The sequence below is a fragment of the Epinephelus fuscoguttatus genome, linkage group LG14, assembly GCF_011397635.1.
Source record: "Epinephelus fuscoguttatus linkage group LG14, E.fuscoguttatus.final_Chr_v1".
Taxonomy (NCBI): Eukaryota; Metazoa; Chordata; class Actinopteri; order Perciformes; family Serranidae; genus Epinephelus; species Epinephelus fuscoguttatus.
Genome location: NC_064765.1, coordinates 16,109,774 through 16,133,783, shown reverse-complemented (window position 1 = coordinate 16,133,783; position 24,010 = coordinate 16,109,774). Strand labels below are relative to the sequence as shown.

Here is a 24,010-nt window from a genome sequence, read left to right as displayed (position 1 = left end):
CAGCACATTGTATTTCATCAGTTATAGTGAGAGTGTTATTATGTGTGGTGCACATTTACAGTAAAACAACATTTTTAAATAATTCTAAAATAAGTAAAACCAAAGATTTCTTTGATTGAAATTATTTTTTATTTTTTTAACTGTTGATATTTTTAAAGACACCTTTCAGCTACATTAGATTTTAGGTGTTTGATGATTAAAATAAATATAGACTATAGACTTGTGTGTAGATATTGAATGAAAACCCCAAACAATTTGTACTATTTTTTACAATTTTCTCCCATATTTTCCTTCATCCATATTCATGCATTTCACTGCAGGAATTTGTGGCTTATTTATGCGAATATTTTGACTTTGCCAAAAAAAAGAAAAAGAAGAAAATCCAAGAAGATTTCGATGCTGTCTCGCCAGCCTGTCCATGGATTGAGTGGACTTGTTATGAACAGCATTGTTGGTGCTCCAGCCGCCTTTTTAATGCAGCCATACTGCCATCTGTTGAGACCAAACGGGACTACATGTCTTTTTGCTCTCCTTTGCAATTCCTGCATCGTCTTGTTCAGCCTGTCTTTTGTTTGTCTGTTATACATATTTTATTTGTGAATACTGAACAACATGTTGGGTCCATTACAAGCAACAGAGTAGCAGCAGTGTGTGTGTGTTTAACTGGATGTTTTGGATGTGGACGCAGAGGACTTTTCCCTCTGAACCAGCAGCTTCATGTTGATCCCAAGCTGATGATTTGTCTTTGACATTCCCAATGTCTCATTCAGAAAAGACATTTCACACTGTGGTCCTCTCACACACTCTGTCACACACACACACACACACACACACACACACACACACACACACACAGACTTACTTAACTTCACCACTACTGACAGTCATGCTTTAATGGTTGTGCCACTTTGTGTTGACATAATTCTTTTGTGCCCAGGTTAAGTTAGTGCCTCCATTACCAGCCAGACTGAGAGATGTAGCTTCAGAGCGAGGAACAAATATGAAAAGACAGAAGAGACGAGGTGGTCACAGCTCGGAAGGGAGAAAGAACGGGGGGTTGAGGGTTGCAGTTTCAGCATCATTCAATCAGACAACATGCCCCTCAGCTGAAACAGCGAGACCCTCCCCGATTCTCTCGAATTAGGGAGATTAGCAGGAAAGCGCATAATGCAGGATGATGGAATTTGTCATAATTTGCATTGTCCTGGAAAGATTCGGTTTGATAGAGCGATGCATGGAGGGGCTTGTCATGTCCCACGGGCAGGTCATAGAGGAAGCTTGGCAGAAATGATTTTTGCGATATGTGCATCAGTCGTAAAAGCCTCACAACCAATTTGTCAAAAAATGTGAGGTCGGGACAGTTGAAGGCAGCAGGGCATTTTGCCTAACGCAATGAAAAAACATGCCCCTCCATCACTCTTGATCCACAGCCCAGCTCTGGTGTGGCACAGTGCTCCACAACAACAGACAATTTTATTACATCAGCGTTGAGTATTTGTTGTGTTATTTGATCCTATTTCTTCATTTTAACGTCATTATTGCAACAGTAAATTTACACGAGAACAAAACAAAAACAAAACAACCAAACTGTATCAAAACTAGTTTTATTTTGTGGTTAAAAAAATTTTTTATGACGGCAGAATGATTTATTTATTTATGTGTTTATTCATGCCTGTTGGCATTCAGATGTGTCTCCCTGAGCATCCAGCAGTCAGGCTCCCCTGACCTTGGTTATAGCGCTGAGCGGCAGCTCCTGACCACCATAAAGTTGACCAGAGCTGACATGACAGTGTTACTCTTCCACACGGTTCAGTGTCTATGGAGTGGGCATGTCGAGGGCAGACATACAGGCACAACAGAAAAATACACATAAGCTCAGAGAAGGTGGGGGTTGGGGACAGACCAGTGTCCGTTAGCTCAGACTGACCACACGTTGCCTCAACAATGGCTCATTATAGTTGTATACATTTTAGCGTACTTCTAAATTTGTCGTCATAATAACCTTTTGTTATGAGCATATGCTTATGGTTTGTTTTTCTGAATAAATGTGCAGTTTTAGACCTGAGAGAATGGATTCAGAAGTGCCCTATACTTGCCTTTCTTTGTGCACTTCATACGGCTATTTATGTCGCCGTTTAAGTAACACTGATTTTGTGTGACAGTTGAGCATACAGGGGTTAGGCTCAAACTGGAGCACAAACAGGAAGAAAAAAATAGAGATAGTGGGAAAAAAGAGGATGGAATAAAAAAGGCAAATATCTCCCTCCCCCCCTTCCTGTGAAGCCTTAAATGAGAAGCCTAACATGGGGAGAGATTCTGCAGAGGGAAGAACGGTTGTGGTTCTCCTGAAAGGTTTGTATTTGTAGAAATGAGGTGTCAGAAGAGGCAGGATTTCCTCAGGGCGCAGCACAACATGAGCCCATCTCTTATCATTTCCCACTCCCAGACGTGATCTGCTTTGAATGCACTAATGCTGAAAGAGCCCCACAGACTTGAAGCCAGTTCAAGATGAAATCACAGCACACATCCCTGACAAACTGCCATCCACCACACAAGGATTAAACAGTCGTTGCATATCAAATCCCCGCCAAAAAAGCAGAAATAATATATGCACTTAAATACATTCAACAAAACTTCAACCTCAGTTTTTTGATCCTCACATTTTGAACTATTTTGAGCTATTTGCCAGCCCTAAAATATTCAAGAAAAGGAGAAAATTACTGAAGTGAAAAAGGAGTCGAGACAGAAATTTGGAAGTTTGTCACATACATTAGGAATGTTCCATAAGGGATTAAAAGTGAACCAAAGACCGTCGCATTTAAGGTAAATTCAAATCAAATTAAGTTCTGAAAGGAGCATACCATGTAAATGTAGCATCCTTGGTTTGTATTTTACTCACACATTTTTAACATCATGTCAAGCTATTTAAAAAAGGCACACAACTTTCAAAAATCATCCTTAAAAAGTTTTTAGCTCTAAGTTAGAAAACCTGGTTTCCCAAAGATGCACTCATTACCCTTACTCCATGGTGAGGCTGTAAACAACACTCAAAACATGTAACATCTCCGTGAAAGGACATATCACAAATATTAATTACATTTTGCCTTTAATTACCCACCCTGTAGCTGATACTCTGCTGCCATTACCCTTTTAGCTTAGCTACATGTGTCCTTGCATAAGGGAAAAGTTACACCATATTAATCTAACCTATTTTACACATTTTGTATTATCATTTTCCTGGTTAAATTATGCATGAGGTCTCAATGGGGAGAAATGTGACCATTAGCATATCTGATAGGAGCGGTGGAGCAGTTTTCCACCTCTCTCTGTCCTTGGAACCAGGCAGAAAAACCTGACTGTTCGTCAATACCAGGTCATTTTATCCAGGCCAGCCCAGTTCATCCATACCATTCCAAAGCTCTGCTAATGACACTCGGAGACGTCCTCAACGCGATGGGGGCCCAGAGGGCTCTAACACCAATGTGAATATAGTCTAGCACTGTCTGGTCATCTCTGGGAGCTCCCTGACAAAAAACTGCAATTAGAAACACCTCAGACACGCCAGCCTGAAACGAGACACCGTTAAGGGTTGGGAGCGGACACAGCCAGGCGCTTCCTGAGTACATTTACATACATGTTACTGTCTGCAGCTTGCAGGGATGGGGAGAGGGAGAATGTCTTTGGGGATGGTGACCTTTTGACATATCATTGGGTTTATTAGGAAAGTGATGGCGTTTTAGCCATGAAATAAAGGTTGATAAAGCACGAACAAAAAAGTGCTTAGTTAAAACTGAGCATTGAAGAGTCCGTTGAGGTGCATTTTTAATGAATTGATTGATTATATTAGATATTAAAAATACAGTACAGAAATGGGCATACAGTACTGAAATTCATCAGAATATTGCAGTAAAGTCATATGACTTATTTCCATTACAAGTCTAGACACAAAGCATCAATGCTTCACAGTAATTTAAGATTTAAGACAATAAAGGAAACACGATCTTGACAAAAGTTTCAGAGAGAGATATTGTTTGCAATTCTTGTGTTTGAATTAGTTATACATGTTATTGTGACACATCAACGGTAGATCAAAAATAAGCATTTGGACAGCTGACTACATGGAAAAAACACGAGTTTAACTTTTTAATCTTGAATTTTTCACGAAATATCAAATATTGAAATTTGTATACTGTTTTGAAATTCATTGTGATATGAATTTTGTCCTAATTGCCCACCCATAGATACTGTATCTTTTTTGGATGGAAAAATAATCCAAGATATAATTTTAAAAAAAGCATTCATCTTTCCTAAAAAAAGCAACAACTAAAACCAGAAATTTCTGGAAAGCTTTAGTTATGACAGGAAATATCAAATATTTTTAAGAAGCAGTCGAACACAAATAAACATGTAGTATTGATTCACTCTTTTCTCTGTGGGCCATTTAGACTGCGAAGGCCAGCATTTGAAAAATACTTACCTTGTTATAGAAAGTTTAATGTCATATGCAATTGTTTGACCCTTATGAATATTAAAGAATCCCATCTCTGGCCTATTAAAAATGCATGTGGCATTGTGGTTGTTGATCACGTTTAGAACGCCCATGCAAATTGGACTGTCTTCCCTGTCAGGGCCTAAGATGAATAATGTAGTTGTGTTGTATATTCAGGGACACACCATTGACAGTCAATTAACAAGTTTGATTGGTGTGTGAACTCATTCTTTTGAACTGTTAATTTTATGTAAATAGTATTCGCTCTCCCTACTCCGCTGTCTCTCCCCCATCCAGGTTCACCACAGAAAGCTGTGCCCCCACCACCACAAACCCCCAAATCCCCAATTCCACCTCCCACTAAGAGTAACCAGAGCGGGATCCTTAATAATTGATCATCACACACCTGCTTGGTGGAAGCTATGGGAGTCTGCCTTTAACAGTCAAGGGGCCCCATGCTAGCCCCTTTTGATATTCAAATTGACAAATGGTAGCCGGCCTTTATGAATTCAAAGGGGAGCGAGCTCTTTTCATGGGGACGAGCTTGTTAAAAGATTCTGGCCACCCGTCCAACCTGATGGAGCCCTTCTTTGTTGGAGTGGATATGATGGCATTTGATGGCTCATAAATGGAATGCCAATGACAATTTGTTGTTGATGTGTGGGAATCTGGCTTTTATGTTCGGCAGACATAGTAACGCAGGCGCTCGGGCAGATTGTGCTTGCAGGTAAATGATCCAGTGATTGATCCAACTGGTTGAAAGCAGCGAGGGCCTTATCGCTTCCCTTTCTTCCACCTCGCTCACTCGCGCCCCTCTTCCCGTCTTCTCTCCATCTCTTGTCTCTCGCACTGTCCCAGTAATTTGGGGCAGCGGAGATGGAAGCTGAAGATTCATCAAAGTTGACAAGTGAACCCAGGAGCCGGGGATCATGGCAAACCCATCTGATTATGGAAATAGCCATGACTATGTTTGCCCTCTAGCTAAACAGTTGTTCGGCTAGCATCTTGCTTTGCCAGGATCCTATTGCAGTAGAGGGGGGATATTCAGTTTTCCTCCTTTGAACAAGTTGTGTCATGGCCTATTTGTGTAGGCCTTTTCAAATTAGACCAAGTAAAGAGAACAAAGGGCTTGTTTGGAAAGAGTTGGAGAGGAAGTTTGGTTCAGAACGTGCTAATGCTGCATTTCCACTGCATGGTACAGCACGGCTCTACTCATTATGACAATCTCTTTTGGTTTTTCAGTTTGCAAAAGTTGTGGGCAGTACCTGGTACTTTTTTGGTACCAATGCAGTCAATGTTCCAGGCAAACTTAGCTGATACCAGAGGGTGGAGGTAAATCTGATAGGTCAGAGAGAATTGTCACGAGACTCGTCCCTTGTGCAACCCAAAACAGCCTGCATTAACTTGTGAGCATCGATAGTGGCTGCAATTTTTTTATTCACTTAATGCAGATTTTAAGAAAATTGCCAATACACAAAACTACGTTGTACACTATGCTTGTGGTTCTCAACCTTTTCGTGTTAAGGACCCCTAATTTGATACTTAAAAGGTCAGGGACCCTCGTGTGATAAGATTTCACCTCAGGGACCTCCATCTAAAAAGATTTTGGTTGTTAGTTAGAGATGATTACACCCCGAACTCTATACCTGTCAACTACAGTTGAGGAGACAACCATAGAAGAAGTGAAACCCATGATCAGAATAGCTACTATTGTAACTTACTCAACTGGGCTCACTTCTACAGTGAATTGAATACTGAAAATAAACTATTCTCCATTGTTTCTGGGGATTTGCTGGAACTCCCTCAAGGACCATTCGGGTCCCACTGCACTTTGCTATACAATTGACAAAGTGCAGGTGTTCCTCAGCTGGTTGGTTGCCGATGATTTGTGGATTCAGCGAGTCTCACTTTAAAGTCAGCAGTGTCAAGCAATGGCGCTATGACAATCAGATGAGAATCACACCTACACTGACTGTGTACTATCCACAGTGGAAAACTAAATACAGCAAAGGTACCTGGTACCAAAGTGAGCTGCGTTAAGTTGAGTTTAGTCGAGCCATACCGTGCAGTAGACATACAACATAAGTCTTAAGTAATACCTCTGGTCCACGCTAACCCTGGTAATCTCGCAGTGAAACATGATACCTCTGGCTGTGTCTTTGCTAATCAGTGAAGGACCTTGTCTCCGGCCATGTATCAATTGATTCCAGCTTTCTTGATCCTCCCTGGAGATGCGCATGTGCTCCAGGGTCCCTGCATAGGCCAGCAATTATCAACATGTCACCAACAGCTATTTGCATTGACCAGCGGCTAGTGTGCGGCACTAATGCCATCCAGCCTCAAACACAGAGGAGCTGCGGGGTCTCTAAAGACCTGACCTCCCTAATGCCACTCCTCATCCCTACTCATCGCTCTGCATTAAACAGATAGATTTTTCACAGGTTTCATTATACAAGAAGCTTAATTCTAACACAGGTATTTAACAGAGAATTGAGCTTATTATCACATGGTTAATTATGCTTATAAATAACGCACGTGCAACGGGGATGCATTGGCAGGCTTTTCACAGAATACCTGCTTGTGAAATGAGAGTTGTTAGTGATGAGATGCTGAAAAATAACAGCGGTGGAACTTGTTAATTAATGCACTGCTACTCAAACATTCACTTATAATTAATGTTAACTTGATTATAACACCTCACTGATGACTATTGTACTTTTCTTCTTTTTTTTTTAGAAAACTAATTTTTGAGTTTGATGACTAGTTTTCTGCTTGAATAGATGTGATTGAGTTCATTATTGTCTAATTAATTTTTTTTTTTTTTTTTTTACTTTTTTACCCACTTTCACTATAAAGGCAAATGTTGCTGGGGTTATATGCATATATTTAAAAAAAAAAAAAAAAAAAAAAAAAAAAAAAAAAATATATATATATATATATATATATATATATATATGTCACCAAAGTAGCGTTTCTCTAAATGGCTGCAAGTGTCATTAGAGGAGAGATGACAGCCTTTAGCTTGTGTGTTTTTGTGAAAGATGAAATGATGAGTTCAAACTTTGGAGTCTAGGGTGGAAATATCCTAATGAAATTGTAGCCGTTACTTGTTTTGATGATGTAGGCACAGTGATGTCACCCACTGGTTTGTGGACTACTGTTTTGAAGCCTCTAGTCTGGTGCCAGTAGTGACCTGAGGTGACCATATTTGGACAAATTTGAAACAACTGAGTTAATAAAAATTAAAGTTATTATAATGTATACAAATTCATCCCCCTGGAATGTTGAAGACCAAAATTGTTTTTGTACCAGGCAGTGAACATGTTAATTTCTGCTGTGAAGTTTGGCATTTTAACATGGGTGTCGATAGGGACTGACTCGCTCTTGGTGCCAACCTCAAGTGGCCTTTGGAGGAATTGCAGTTTTGGGCACTTCCTTGCTGGCTGCATTCGTCAGCCCCAGAGGTTGACACTTTGTTTTTAGCCAAACTAGCAGTACTCTCCTGGTCAGTTGGTCTGTTGATACAACTTTTTGGTTAAGACTGAAATACCTCTACAACTACCGGATGGACATTTATAATTTTTGAGCTTGGTCTGCCACTGTAGTTTGAATGTGGTCCAGCTTTGCTTCAAGTGTTGAGATTGATGCCTTAAAGTTGGCGGAGAGGGCCTTTTGGTGGTCTTCTAGGAGGTTAGCTATGGTTGAGCTTGTTGCTATCGTTAGCTTCATCGGGGGAGTCAGCTTCAACAGTCTCTTTTTTGCCGTGTTTGGCTGACTTTGATGCCATCTTTAGGTGATATGTTGCCAGAGGTGTCAATATCCACTGTTTGGTTGCAATAAAAGTGGAATTACGGGGTTCTAGAAGATTAAATACACAAAAGTTTTGGGAGTTTCCATTATACCCAACCCCACATTAATAGTTTTTGACTTACATATCTTGACAGCTGTTGGATGGATTGACATTCCAATTGGTACAGACATTCATGTTCCCCTCAGGATGAGTTGTCATAACTTTGATCATTAACTTTCCCAACATCAGTTCAAAATTTGTCCAGCACTTTGGTTTATAATCAAAATCAAAACTAATCACATCCTCATGAGCTTCAGTTTTACTTTGTATTTAGCCCTAATTAGCCAATGCATTCTAACACACTAACCTAAGATGATGAAGTACAAATCACGTCCTCATCAGGCTGCTAGTTTAGCTGTAGACTGTTAATCTTGTTTTTTTTACCATAATAAAGCCACATTTCTGTGTTTTTCTCATATTTTCTCTTCGCTAGGTTGATGAGTCAGTTTTCTGCGCAGGCCAAATTGCTTTGGTCCCTTGTACCATGCAGCTGGTGAAGGCTGGCACCAGGACGCAGGCCCATTTGTCCTTCAGCTATGTGAAGAAAGTTCTGGAGGCTGTGATCAGCAGCCTGACTCTAGCTCATGTTGTCCAGGCCCACTGCTACGCCACAAGACACCAGGACATCCCCATCATCAGGGCCATGTGGGAGAGCATGCTGCGGGCTGCAGAGGAAGAGAAGGTCAGTCTGTGTGGAGTGAGATTTTTGTTTATGAAATATATACCAGTGGTTAAGAAGAAGAGCAATGACTGGCTGTTTTATTATAGATGCAGAGGAAATATTGATCATACTTACAATCCGATACTGCTCCCACATAGAATGAACACATCTTTAATGGATTATAAGACAGTGGGATCCATGTGTTGATGAATAAATAAAAGAAGGGAAACTTGGTATGGTATCCAAGTTTTTCAGAGAGGCCTTTCAGAATTGTGTTTTATAGTTGTGAAATAAGGGAAAGTTCTTCGCCCCTCTTTGCCCCCTCGAGACCCAAGCCGCTGCGACTGATATTTACCAGTGAGTGCGCTCATGAAAAGTTGATGATGTGGGAAACGCTGGTGTCTTTGATAATGTGGAGCTTGGCACAGAAGCAGATGTCTTCCTCAGAGCTTCCCTAATCCTTTGCCCCCACACACCATTTTGGAGCTCCGTTCAACTCTCAGAGCAGCTTATCCCCCTCTCCACCCCTCTTTCCTGCCACCTCCCTCCATCCTTCCCTCCATTCCACCGCCCCGGCTTACAACCCCTGCTCCGTACGTCTAATAGGGGCACCAGTCTCCCCTGGCAGCCCTTCTCCTCCCACAGTAATCTGTCTAGCCATGGGAATAGGGCCTGAGGGAGAGAGGCAGGAGCCCACCTCCAACATGTGGCTCTGTTCGCTGGTGAGCGGTGTTTAAGACGGGAGAGAGGATGTCAACTTTGTGTCAATTCCATAAAAGTATTGCAGTAAAATTCTAAATGTGTTGGTGAAGGCCAGCAATCATACATTCAAAGCTTTCAGCTTTCGGCTTATTTCAGGCAAGCGCTGGTGTCTGTTTGTGAATTTATGGCGCCTTATAGTAACTCACAGTGGAATAGAAATCTTGAAAACGTTGACAGTGCACCATCAATTTAGCATGCAGAATGGGTCATCCAGTTAACAAGGCTAACCAAGGGCAAAGCTTTGGGAGGTCACCAGACTAGGCTCATGTCAGAGGTCACGGAAGATGGTCAACACCGTCCATCTGTTGTGCTTCCATGTCAGAGCAATCAAAAATATTCATTCAGCTGACCCACGAGTGTCGCCAGGAGACCATGTTTTATTTCCAACCGATTCCCAGATTAAGCAGCTCTAATTGACAGCTCCATATGTAAACAGGTGAGTTCTCCCCTCAGAGCTAGCTTAGGCGGCAGGTTACCAACCTGACCTCTGGCTCTTTCTTTGCCTGTGAGGCAGATCATCTCGGTGCAACTCCCCAGCTTGGCCCTCACACTTTCCCATCTCTTCCACTTCAATTGCAGATGTGTAAAGTGCAGGAGAAGAAAGACAGCTGTGGTGGTGGGGGGTTACTGTTTCATCCTAAACTAGGTGAAATGCTCTCTCCCTGGGGTGGGGATTATACAAAGCACCGCTGCTCATTTGAACTGACTGTAATTAGAATGTTTAACTCGGGTCAAACACGGATACACAGCTCCCACAGAAAACTGGAATGACTGCACCAGCTGGCGTTAGCACAAAGAGTTCAAATTTACAGAACTATAGTAGATCTGTAAGTTAATATCCTAATATATCCAGCCTTTTTGTTTTTTGGTCTTTTTTGCTGCTTATACATTTAAAGAATAATTGAGAAAAAATAGAGATTCAGTTTGCACACCATAGACCATTCTCATTATCACTCTTTTTTATCGAATTTTTTTTTTGATTCTGATTGAAATCCAGCTGTCAAATCTTGGATTGTGTCACTGTACACTTTCCTAAACAAAACAGACATGGTATATTTGTCAGTGTATTTCCAGATGGCGGACCTGAGAAGCGAAATGTTAGGAACAACCGGCGCCTAGCGTGTGTGAGAAGCCACAGGGCCATGTTGTTGTTGTTGTGCGTTGATAATTTCTCTAATCAGGTGGATGAAGAAGCTTGCAGGGTTAATTGGGAGCATACTGGAGTCGCTACAAGTGTGAAATTGTATTTACGGTGCATTAAACCATAAGGAGCCTGTTTGTGTGTGCGTGTGCAAATGTGTGTGTGTGCAAAGGGTTTGATGAACAGGGAGATGTTGATGTGATAAGTCAATAAATGTTAAACAGACGTCCCTTTGTGTAGCGATGACTGGTTCTGAAGACAAAAAGGAAAAAATAATTATGAAGCAGGTTTAAATATTTTTGTTGAGTTTGTTGAAATTTTGATAGGTGATAAACTGAAATGAATAGCTCTGAATTTGCAGCATGGAGTGTTTCCTCTCTGCATACCACAGTAAAATCCTTTTTACATTATTTCCCTCCTGCTTACTTAGGACTTTTGAAGTAACGTTAGCCCCTGGCATGGTTTTATAATGGCCCCATACCCTTAAACTTTCCCTCACCCCACTGACATGGCCCTGTGTGTTTCATTTACACAAACAGTCTGACGAGCCTCAGAGTGGAATCCTAAGAAAAGAGAGTGAATGAGGGAGTGAATTGGGAAGGGGTATTATAGCAGACTGACAGCACTACAGTAAGTGCTGAGACATAGAGCCACATGCTGAAGGCATCCCGCTGGGCAGGAAATGTAGGGGAACTGGCTAAGCAGTGCAGTCCCATCAGCTCCCCGCTGTTCCCCGCCTTTACACCACTTCCTTATTACCGTGTTTACCGTTCGGCTTTCACGCCTCTCGGCCCTCCAACCCACTGCACGCTCCAGGCGCACGGACGCGAGTTAGAGGGAGGAAAGTGGGGAGAAAGAAAACAAACATAAGGAGAGGCAGGTCACACCCCATCAGTGTAGAGAGCTGAGCGCAGCAGATCCAGGCTTCATGCGTTTACCTGCTGCCTACGGAGTGAAGGAGCACTGGGGGAATGGCTGCATGCCCTGGAACTGAAGTGGGATGAAGTAATGAGATGGATTGTGTTAAGTGGCTGGTGTAGAGTGGAACACAGCCCTCTAAGCACACACATACACACTTTCTGCTACCCGCCTGCCCTCCCGACTTGCCACTCCAGCACTCAGCTCCATCATATATCAAAGTTTGTGTTTTATTGGATTAATTTAATAAACGATCTGTGGTCAGGTAGAGATGTCAGCCAGTGTTCCCCCCTCTCACTCCTCTGGTGGGGTAATGGAGGTCTGACCAGTCAAGTCTGAAACATACACACACATGCACATACAGAAAGACATACACAATAACAAAGCTTTAATACATTCGGTTCTACACAGTGTTCCCGCAAATCTTTAAAAAGTGTTAAGAGGCAGTGAATTCATCAGTCTAAAAATAAGTCCTTAATTGGTCTTAAAATGTCTTACATCAGTCTTTCAAAAGTCTTAAAAATGCGAAGACATGGGAAGTAGGAATTAATGAATCTTTTTTTCTGACTTTTTATTGCAAAATCACAAAATAATTTGCAACATTTAAAAAAAAAAATCATTTACCAAATGCCTCCAACATTAATGTCACACAGATCCAGATAGCAGAACCAACAATATTCATATTTATTTCTGCCAGGATGCCCAGAGCAGAGGATCCGCTGTCTGCTAGCTATCTGTCACTGTACACTAGACGATTCAATGGAAATTGGCCATTTAATCAAAATTTTGCAGCATGGCTGAAACTGATATAAGGTAGTTCATACTCGACTTGCTGTATTTCATTCAAAAAGTTTGCCCAAACTTGGCACAGTGGGAATCAAGGACGTGGAATCCCACATACAACATGAGCACACCAAATTGCCTAGAAAACCTGCCAACAAATGTCAGGTGTTTCCCAAAAAGTAATGTTTTATGTTACAATAAACATTTGGGCAAGACTGTTCCTAACTTTATGTTATCGATGTCCCATTCATGTTTGTTTTCCTTAAATTTTGATTATGGTAAAAATCAGTTTTGAATTTAATTCCGGGCAGCATTAAAAGGGATTTGGTGACATCTAGTGGTGAGCATTACAGATTGCAACCAGCTGAAACTTCTCCTAGTTAAATTTCTGTCAGTCTTCATTGTTCAGGAGGTTTTTCCAGGGAGCCGAATTATCTGCAGAGGTCTCTTCCTCTCCATATCAAATGGACCCCTTAATTTAAACCGGTAAAAAACAAATAAGGGGCCATACACATGATGCATCTTTAACCGCCTGGAAAACATGAGGTTGGCCACTGGGTGCTACTTTTGTGCCTTTTTTTGCCAGCTTTCAAGAGCGCAGCGGTAGGTTGCATTTGAGGTTGCTAAGCAACCTCAACAAGCATGGTACTAAACCCCTTTTACCCGAAATCCTGAGTTCAGAGCTGATCTTCTTCCAGGCGCTGTTTATAAGTGTATAGGCCTATTGTCCAGGGGACAGATGTAAAGCTCTGGGTAGCCCTGCACTAACATGATCAACTTCTCCTCCATATTTATCACAGACTGATATTTACAGAAGAAGGGAAAGATATCTGTCAGCTTTGATTGGTCGTTCCTCGTTACATGACATGCGGTGCACGCTGTTGTGTTCCACAAGTTGAACTCTGTTTATCTCGGGGTGCAGCCATCACGCCCTGAAAAATGGGTACTTGGGAACACATGCACAACGCAACACTGTTGCTTTGGCATTTGAGCGAGCCTGCTGCACGTGTGCATTGAAACCAATGAATTTGAGGGTGCAAAAAATGCAGCATGTGTACAGCCTTTAAACCAATTACATGTTTAAAAATCTGTGTTTTTCCAACACTGCTCCATGTGGATGGGCTGCTAAATATGGTAACTAATGCGAAAATGCGAATAGCTCTATCTAGAGCCAGTGTTTGCTTTGTCTGTTCTGGGCTACTGTAGAAACATGGTGGTGCATCATAGCGATCTCTATGGATGAGGAGCACACCCAATGTAGATATAAAGGGCTCATTCTATGGTAGCAAAAGCACAACAATTCTTATTTTCAGATCAATATACACTAACGAAATCGTATCCCCCTACATCCTACACACTGAACCTTTGAGAAAGTCCTAAAAAGTCTTACATCTAACTTACCTTAAACTGTAGAAACCCTGTCCACAGAACCGCTGAGCAGACTTCCCACCTATTGTAACATTTTGGTGGATGCATTAATAAAGAAAAAGGAACTGATGTAACCCTGTCCGACAGCTCTGACAAAAAGTCAGCAACTGTGCCGTGACAGTAAAGTCCTGCCAGAGGCTGGAGCTGCTGCAGTGCTGAAGTCTCCTGATCTCCTCGTGGATGCTCGGTTGGGTATAGTACCTCAGCACCCAAGGCCTGCAGGGTGGCCTTTAAGCCTGGCTGAGCAGGACCCCCTGTCCTGTCACTTCTCTCCCCAGTTCCCACTCTCTGTTCCATGTTCAATCACTATTGACAAGTGCAGGAGCAGTTCCCTCTAGGAGAATACCTAGCCTGTGCCAGAAGTGCTAATATAACATTTATCAAAGCATAGGACACGTATGTGTGCTGTCACTTTGTCTGACATGCTAAGAGGTCCATGCTGACACGGCTATTGTTCTCTGCTCTTGTGATTGTTATTGTTGATCATGGCGAGCCAGGCTCTCTTCAAAATCAGCAGAGTGAAGAAATCTTAACCCCTGCACACATACTCAGGACTCTTGCTTTTTTCATGGTTTTTCACTCTCCAAGCCAAGAGGTTAGCTGTTGATACACACAATTAAGCGTTTGCTAAAGTTTAATCTGAAGGTAAGTGCTGCTTCAGTGAATCTGGCTGATTGGGTCATGACGGCTTCGTCTGTTGGAGGGACAAAGAGGCCGCCGTCTGCTCTTGTCAATGATTTCTCTCTTTTTTTTGTGAGTGAATATCAAAATAAAATGTAAGTAACCTGTTATTATTCTGCACTTACGAAGTGGGGTGTAAGTGGATGAAAATTGATCCAGCAAATTGAAAAGGGGGTTAAGTGTTTTTGCCCTATCGACTCCGACTGAAATGGCGGTTGTATAAAACACTCATTTCTCTCCCATTAGCAGATGAAGCCACAGCCAAGTATTATTAGAGGGCCACATTGTAGCACTGCTCCAAGACATTTTGTTACTGCTAATGGCCCTCAGTCCAGAGGAGAAAAAAATAAAGAGATTTTGGCTCTATAGATAAAATTGAGGCAGTTTTCCCCCTAAATGTTTGTGGTGAAACCGCCATAGCATGTTGTGAGTGATCTTCTTAGAAAGGTGAGAAGTCATCTTGGGTAGGACCTGTCATGTTAGCAAATGCAGCTCAAACTGAATGCATTTGTGTATTTTGTTTACGGTGGCTGCAAGCAGTATGGATTCTGTCTGAATTGTTTGTACTCACTGTCATTACCGAGGGTCACCTCACAATCTCATGTTAATTGATAGCCTGTCAGTCCGTCAAGTAAAAAGCCTGTCTCAGTGCTGTGTGGTGGAGTTCTATGATGCGCTTTAGAATAATGTTTAATGTTGATGGAGCAGTTTTTGTGGTCAGAAAGCGCAGCATGTACCCCAGCAGGGGGGCTATACATTTGATTGCAGTGTGTTGCACAACACAGTATATAATTTGCCAGCCTGTTCATCTGAATTCCATCTGTCTGCATTGCAGGACTTGTTGTGGGAGCGGGAGAACAAACCTGCACCATTATTGGTCGCCGTGGTACCTGCCTTACCCAAGGGTGCAGCTGTTGAGCTTCATGTAACTGCAATTCAGGATGATCCCACCAAAAGGACTTCCTGTCACGTGACTTCAAAGGTGGCGTGCGGATCCATAGAGTGCTTCACTGTAATGTCTGCTGACATGTGTAGTGCTTCACTTTCACTTGCCCTGGCCGTGCCTGGTGATAACCTGGAGGTCAACGGGGTGAAGGACGTAACAGAGGCAGTTGGCGCTACATTCAAGAAAGCCATGAAGACGATGGATGCTGAGCTGGTGCCACTGTGTGCCAGGGTGTTCTACAAGTGCAACCACTCAGTGGCACAGCACATTGTTAAAGGTATGTCATTGAATACGTATCTCACTCAAGACACTACACATCTAATGTTTACACTCATTAAAGAAATACCTCACCCTGCAAATGACCATTTGTATATCAGTTAATCACCCCATGTTATGTTGAATTCTTGCATGCCTCCGGTGAACGAATAATCCAAAAATGGAAAGAATTCTTGATGAATTGGAGCCATTGGGGACCGCATTTAACAACAGCAAAACAGTAGTAAAACATCCATTTACAAAATATAGTGAAGGGTACAAGTTATTTTTATTGATGAACCTACATAACACCCTACAGATAAAGCAGCGATGGGAAGTAGAGATGAACATGGTCATATCACAGGACACCGGGAACGAGGATGCACTGAGGCGCATCTGGTTACAAATTGCAACACATGGAGGGAATTTACATGGGAAACAATAATTTGATTTTTCAGAGCACCAGAAATAGTTTCTATTATGGGCCCAACACACTCCAGCTCATGTTGGAGAAACTGTGCAACATGCACTGCCAATCACACCCATATATTTTGGCAATGTCCGAAGTTAGGTGTATATGGAGAGAAGTACTTGATGCCCTTAAGGAGATCTTTCAACAAGATATTTCACAGTACCCTACAGTAGCACTACTGGGTGTTATCCCTTAACGTCTGAATCTGAGGGATAAGGAATACCTCTTACATATATTACTTACAGTAAGTGTATAACCATCAGATGGCTGAACACCCCACACACACACACACACACACACACACACAATACATGGATCCAAAGAGTCTGGGACCTCTATCACATGGAACAATTGACATACTCATTAAGATTACAATAATCCATCTTTACTAAACGATGGAGTTCTGTCATGGCTTTATTAATACAATGAGATTTATCATGCAGTAGGGCTCTGCCAAATATTTACTTTTATTTTCCCCCATGCACATATCGCATATATGCATTATATGCCATCGTCTGAAGAACAAATCTTGCTCCTATACTTCATCTGTGTGATTATATTGTGGAGTGGAGAGTTAGTACTATTATTTTTCATTCCTTTTTTTTTTTTGTTTGTTTGTTTTTCTATTTAAATTTAGCTTTTTCTTACCAATGGTTTAAGACTTGGGAGCAAATGTTAGGTCATTTCTGAATATAATGTGTATAAATGTTAAATACAGCTGGGGGAAAAAAGCAAATGTATACACCATATGGTGTGGATGAAAACCAAAGAAAAATTAAGCTCTAAAAAAACCCCATCCTCTTACAAACTTTCACTCGTTTCGTTCAGTACAATCCATGTCTCATTTATCCAGTCGTATGCTCAGTACTTCCCATACAAACTGGGGAACTAAACTGAAAATTAAACATAACATTGCTCTCTTCAAAGCCAGAGTCCATTGACAAAAACAGTGAGTTTATCCCACTAAACACGGGAGCTGCTGGTCTACCACTGCCTCAATCGGTAGTTTATTTGTGTTATTGTGTGACCTTGCTGAGTCTGAACTAACCTTTTAAAACACCAAGTCACACAATAACACAAACAATACTAACTGATTGAAGCAACGGTAGACCAGCAGCTCCCGTGTTGAGTGAGGTAAAATTACCATTTTGTCAATGGAGTCTTGCTTCGAAGAGAGCATAGACTAAGTTTCACTCCATTCAGTTCGCCATTGCAAAGGGCTGTTCAGGAAGTAATAAGCATACAAATGGATAAATGAGACTTGAGTTGTGCAAGAGTTCGTCAACAAATGTTTTATAAACCTTTGTACTTGTTAAACATGGACCCCTATGACATTAATTCATCAACAATTTGATCAGTTTTTGGATTCTTCGTTCCCTGGAGGCATGCAAGAAAAACAGTGTTATCTTCATGAATTCAACATAACACAGGGTGAGCAATTGATATATAAATAGTCATTTAGGGTGTGAAGTTTTCCTTTAAGAGGATTTATCCTAAATAAGCTGTTCTGTTGAAGGCAACACTGTTCTTGCAAGTTAAGCTCCACATCATTGTATTAATGGAAACAAAGTGACAGCCCGTCTCTCTCTGCACTCTCTTTTCAAAGAAAGTTCGAGCTGACATTGGTTAAGTAAACTCCATAAGATATTCTAGGAAGCAGTCTCTCCAGAGGACCTCCACTTCTTCCTGTGTTTAATTATTGTAAGCCATTTGTTGTGTCTGCACTGTGTACAGTAACCCAAGCAGCTGGCACAGTCTTTTGTCATCATTACACTTTTATACGCCACCATCTCCTGCTCCCCCGGATTCTAGGTTCTCGTCAAGGCAAATGTGGAACGGTATTTGTTTTATCCTGAGAGATGTTCTCTCGGAGGGAAAAAGGGCGACGAGCACATCGATCACACGGGCTCACTTGTCAAGTCATTGCTGAAGCAGTCAATTAACATTTTTGAATCTGTGCCAAACCAGCCATCTTACTGTCATTTTTAGCTTTGACATAACTCATCTTCTTGAGGACGTGAAATTATAGTTACCAGTGATGAATGGGAAAAAGGTTGATCCGTTTCGAATACGTGTTGATATGCATGACAGACGAACACTGCTATTTGTTTTGTTACCTAATTATATAATTGTTATTCAACATTGTTTCATGATATATGATGCTTGTCATTTATTTCTTCTGTCATCATCCACATTAGAAGAGTAAGAAGATTTAGCAGGGAATCTTATTTAAATATATCAAATAAAAAAATGATATACACAGTTCTATTGTTGATAATAGATGTACATATGGTAATAAATGCTAAATGTGTGTATTTTAGTACAGCCAAAATCAAAATTTGTGATTGAAGCTTCTCTTTAGAAAGTATGTTAGTTTGTCTTTATAAAAACCAAACTGTGTTACTGGGTCATTGGTTTACTGGAGCAAAATCAACCTCAATCTTTACCCTTGAAATGTGTGTTTCTTTGATTATGGACTGCACAGACTGCTCCCCTAAAACCATTTACTGACTCATCATTGAGCTGGAATCTGTTACCTTACCCTGCACGCACAGCCGAGCCCTGCAAGCTTACCCATGGGCGTTTTTATGGGTCACAGCCTATGCTCATCGGGTGATGAATCCAAAAAGTCAAAGGAGGAAAAGTAACACCTCTGGCGCTAGCAGTCACAGCCTTCCAACTGCTGCTGTCAGCGACGAGCAGACAGACAACAACACTGGAGCAAAATGTGACTGCACCCCCGCCCCCCTCCCCCTTGGGTTACTTGCGTTAAGATTCACAGCTGATAGACATGACATATGCTTCAAATGAAACCTTTAAACATCTTGTCTCAACTTGTTACTTCCGATAGAAAGGTTCTCTGAAAGATAGACCCCTTCAATTCAAACTAAAACCCCAACTTTTAGAGAAGGACCTGGATAAGGTCTTGTGATCGAAGAAATTCATTATTTTATACAGTTAAGTATAAAAATCAATCAGTCAATCAATTTTGATGTATTTGCTTCTAAATACTCAAATAAAAAGGTTACCTCCAGAACTGAAAAATACAATAACTGATTTTGACCACTTGGAGGCAGCTGAAATAAACTGTGAACACAACATTGACTTGTTTTCACGTTTTACAATGATACAATGAACTTGTTAACAAACAGTTGCCTGTTACACATCCAGCAGATATGGGGGAAAATTATTATTTATTGGAAGTTGTATTTGTTTCCACCTGCTGTTCAGTTCCATAATCACTCACCTTTTAGCTCTGCTTTGGCCTCCACCAACTCCTTAGGAAAATATCTGGTTCTTCTTCTTCTTCTTCTTCTGGCTCCACTGTAGCTGCATTTCCACCAAACATTTTTGGTATAGTACCCTTAGAACCGTACATAACCTGGGCGGTACAGTGGTGCAGTGGTTAGCCTTGTCTGCACAGCAAGATGGTTCCTGGTTCGAATCTTGCGGTGGAGTTTGCATGTTCTCCCCATGTCAGCATGGGTTTTCTCCAGGTACTCCAGCTTCCTCCCACAGTCCAAAGACATGCAGGTTAATTGCTGACTCTAAATTGGTCGTAGGTGTGATTGTGATCGTGAATGGTTGTCTGTCTCTATGCATCAGCCCTGCGATAGTCTGGTGACTGAATGAATAATCCGTACGGACATGTACGTAAACCCTTGATCTGTTTTACGTTTCCACCACAGACAGCACTGTGAGAGGTGCCCTTTACATCTTGCTGATCGTCTATGGAACACAGTTTCACACAGACATTTTCAGAACATGAAAGAAAAGTCTGGAGTGTTTAGAGTCATTGATGGAATCAATGGGATACATAAAAATGGCAGGTTTGTGGTTTGTGCATTGAATGATGATTCTCACTTGATCGATCAACGGACTGTAGCATTCATAGCTCCACCTTTTAGTACCTGACCAGCATGCTAGGTTCCTCAACAGAGGGGTCACAAAAGAAAACAGTACAGAATGGAACGGTTCTACTGACGCCAACGAAAACTTTTGACGATGGAAATGTGTAACGTACTGGAGAGAACTGAAACAGACTGCTTGGTGGAAACAGGCTTATGTTCACTTCTTGTTTACTCTCTGTCTGTTTGGTATTGGTTAGGTGGTGTGTATAGTGAGGGTTATTTAAAAGCCTTTACCAGCTGCCTGCTGCAGCTGAAAATGGAGACCTAAGAACACTTACAGTACAGAAAGGTTGTGGAGCAGTAAAAAACAAAACAATGAGCTGAAAGATGATATTAAGCCCCATAGGGCTGCAGAGTTGGATGATGTTTATTTGCGTGCTTGTGTGTTCATCACTACAAGTGACCCCTTCACATGCAAGTATTGATTATTGCTGCTTTATAGAAAGTTTTGTGTTTCTCTGTTAATCTACTGCACACACCCAACCCCCATCCTCTTTGCTCATTCTTCTTGGACTAAATGAACAATTTTCATGAGCCAACACTTGCTAATTACCACCTCGTTTACCGGTTAATTTGACCAGTTTGGAAGTCAGTGTAGCACAACTAAAAACCACTGGCTCTGGGCCTTGGCCACTGCTTAAAAGCCCCATAAGCCCAGCAGGCATCAACCATTCCACACAGGAACCCCCTTTCTCTCTTCTTTTCACCATTGCCTTCACTTAAACCCCTCCTCCTATTCACTTAGCCTTACAATATTTATATATTAATCAGTTTGAACAAAAATAGCTGTTGATGTTTAGCATAAAAGGGTGTTGTGGGCATTAGTAATGATTTGATTTTGAAAACACAGAGATTTAACAGCAGCCTTTTCAGCTCCCTGTGTGTTCGCCGTGAAGCAGAATAATGGCCGGTCCTCTTGGGTAGATGGTTTAGTTCCATCCCATTGCTAATGTGATGGTTTTTTGAATCTTACAGCCTCTGTCCACTGGGCCTCTCAATGAGGCTCCCCGTGTAGCCCAAAGGGGGGTTGAGAGACCAGGGGTCGGGGATTGGATGTGTGTTGGGAAGCGCTCACAGGATTTTGTGTGATTTTACAGGGGCATTTATAGAGATTGGAGCAAAGCAGTCTGTGTCGTTACTCGCTTTTCACTCACATAGACAAAAGAGCACAAAATTGCCTGGTCACTCAAGTCACCTTCACCCCCCTCATGTCTCTCATTCATGCATAAGCAGGCATGTCTGTGTACACACACTGACAGAGACTCTCAAAGAGAGAGCACAATTATTTCCTCTCTGTTAATACAAAGATTAAAACATCCTAACATAAAACAGGCTAAGTGCGCAAGGTGTGATGAAGGGTGTGTTTCTTCTCGTAATAAAACCATCCCCTGTCTCTGATCTCCCTCGCTGGTTCAGTAGTCAGCTAGCCATCTCCAGAGGATCCTGCTTCCCAGGGTGCACCACATGCTCTGATAACACATATTTAGGCTTTTAATGCCCTCCAAAAAAATCCCTGTGTTCAGTGGGGGTATTTTAAGCTGTAGTGCATATTAGCTAATTAGAGTGTGTGGGCTCTTTGTAAAGATCTTTGGCATGCTGCGTGCGCTTCAAATGAAAGAGAATGAGGCTTATTAAATAGTGCTGAACTGCTCGCGTAACCTCTCTGTCCTGATTTCTCTCTCTACAAGTTCACATAAATGTCACACAGTGGTGCTACAGTACTTGTAAATGTTATTGAAACAACAGGTCCTCATACTCAAATGAAAGAATAGGTCGTTTGCCAAAACAACGTATATGATTGTGTGAAACGGTTGCAGTTTTAAACACGTGGTTAACATTGTGAAACTATTTGGTTAGGTTTAGGAAACAGATGTACTTGGTCAGGTTTAGGAGAAGATCATGTTTGTTGTGTAACTAAAGTATGTCAGTTAACTTTTGTCACATGCGTGTACGTGATGCAAGTTAAGTGCATTATGTAAGTTATCTTATGTATGTAAGTGAAACAAAGGTCAATGTTGACCTTTGGTTTCAACACGGGACATGAATAGCCATCTCCTGGGTGAAAGTCCTGTGTTTGTTTTGTACCATACAGTCAACCGAACTACCTCCCTACTCCTTGTGTGATCGGAAAGTTACTGACTTCCGGGTCTTGGACTTGATAAACTTCCAGCACTTTGGCAATGCCAGTGCCTCATTTAATGTAATGGATATACACTTTAACATCAGACTAAGTGTTTTTTCTTTGACAGAGTATTTTCAAAAATAAAAAAGAAGGATCAGATGCAGCTTACACTGTAGCACCGTGTATGTATGTATTGAGGCGAATGAGGACGCTGCAGAACTAGCCTCAGAATGATCCAATTTCTAATAGTTCTTCAAAGTAATTCAGTCATAGTTGTCAGTACATTGAGTAGTACTGTACAAAGCGAAACATGAACTGTTAATAGTTAATTCGGCAAACTTAATCTTCCAAAAACTATAAAATGGGGCTCAGCGTTGCTGCCCACACTGTATGCATGGCAACATTATATTTCCTGTTTCTTACAATGGTTCATCTGGTCATACTCATATCATGTGCCTCATTACACTGCATCCAGGAGAAGTTAAAACTTGTTTTTAAAAGTCTTGATAACTTTCTGATTTAAACACACTGTTATTTCTGGAGCTGATGATGGGAGGAGCTAACACGTGAGCCATCTTGAGTTGCGCATGTGCAGTACAGATTTGGCAGCCCGGATGGATTGAGCATTGACAGTGGTCAAACTGTGCAATTATAATTTCGGTCCATCGAGTGATGCATGCGACCCAAATGAACTATTTCCCATAGACTTACATTGTGTAAGAGATGCCTGTAAGTCAGGGGATACTTTTTTGTGTCACAACCCCCATAAAATGACCTGTTTCGCCATCAGAATTGGATGCATTCAGTCTGATAGCATTTTAAAAGTCTGTAAGAGCCACAAGATTAAATTTTTTTAGAGCCATTCAGATTAGCCGAGTGTTACACCAGCAGTTGGCCTGCTTTGCCAGTGGAAGTCTTTGGTACATTTACTCTATGGGGCCATGGATGTGGAAGACCTGGTTTATGTGAGAAGGGGACCCTAACCCTAATATTTGTTGGCTTCATGCGCCACTGAGCAACTTTCACAGGAATGGTCGCAGCCTAACAAAAACGTATAAATGGGTCATAATAAGCTGGCTGTACAGATGCCCTGTACAGCCATTTTGTGGGGAGGACGGTCTGAGTATGGGTCTGTGTTTGTCCACTGAGACTAGATTAGTCATCAGGAATTACATCTTGACATTCATTGTATTAGACAATGGAAAAAAAGACTGATTTGCAGTACTGACGGCACAAAAGTGATACAGCATGCTTTCCCGGATATGTAACTCTATCATGACCATGCCAGATCACAGCGACCACACCCAAGTCCCATCCAGCACGCTTTTAAATCAGAAGGAATAAGCCAGGACAGTCAACCATGAGACAGGAACACTTGTGACCAATTAGTGCAGGGAGCAGAGGAGGGAATGGGCAACATCCCAGCGGGCTGCCGCTAAATAGACAGGCTGTCATCAAGACCAGGCTCTGAGACGCTCAGTGAATTCTCACATGTCCATTGCCCGTCTGTAGTCCGGCCACACACGCACACACAAACACATACACTAACAACGTCTCTCAGCTCCTGTAAAACTGAGAGGTAGTCCCAACA

At 41.7% G+C, this 24,010-nt stretch overlaps 1 protein-coding gene across 1 annotated transcript in view; it reads left to right on the top strand.

Annotated features, from left to right (window-relative positions):
- Nucleotides 1-24,010, top strand: part of dph6 (diphthamine biosynthesis 6) — a 76,383-nt gene that overhangs the window by 48,403 nt on the left and 3,970 nt on the right. Inside the window, exons 13-14 of the mRNA XM_049596981.1 lie at nt 8,773-9,021; nt 15,549-15,936. Of these exons, the coding sequence (XP_049452938.1) occupies nt 8,773-9,021; nt 15,549-15,936 (637 nt within the window). The remainder of the gene's footprint in view (nt 1-8,772; nt 9,022-15,548; nt 15,937-24,010) is intronic.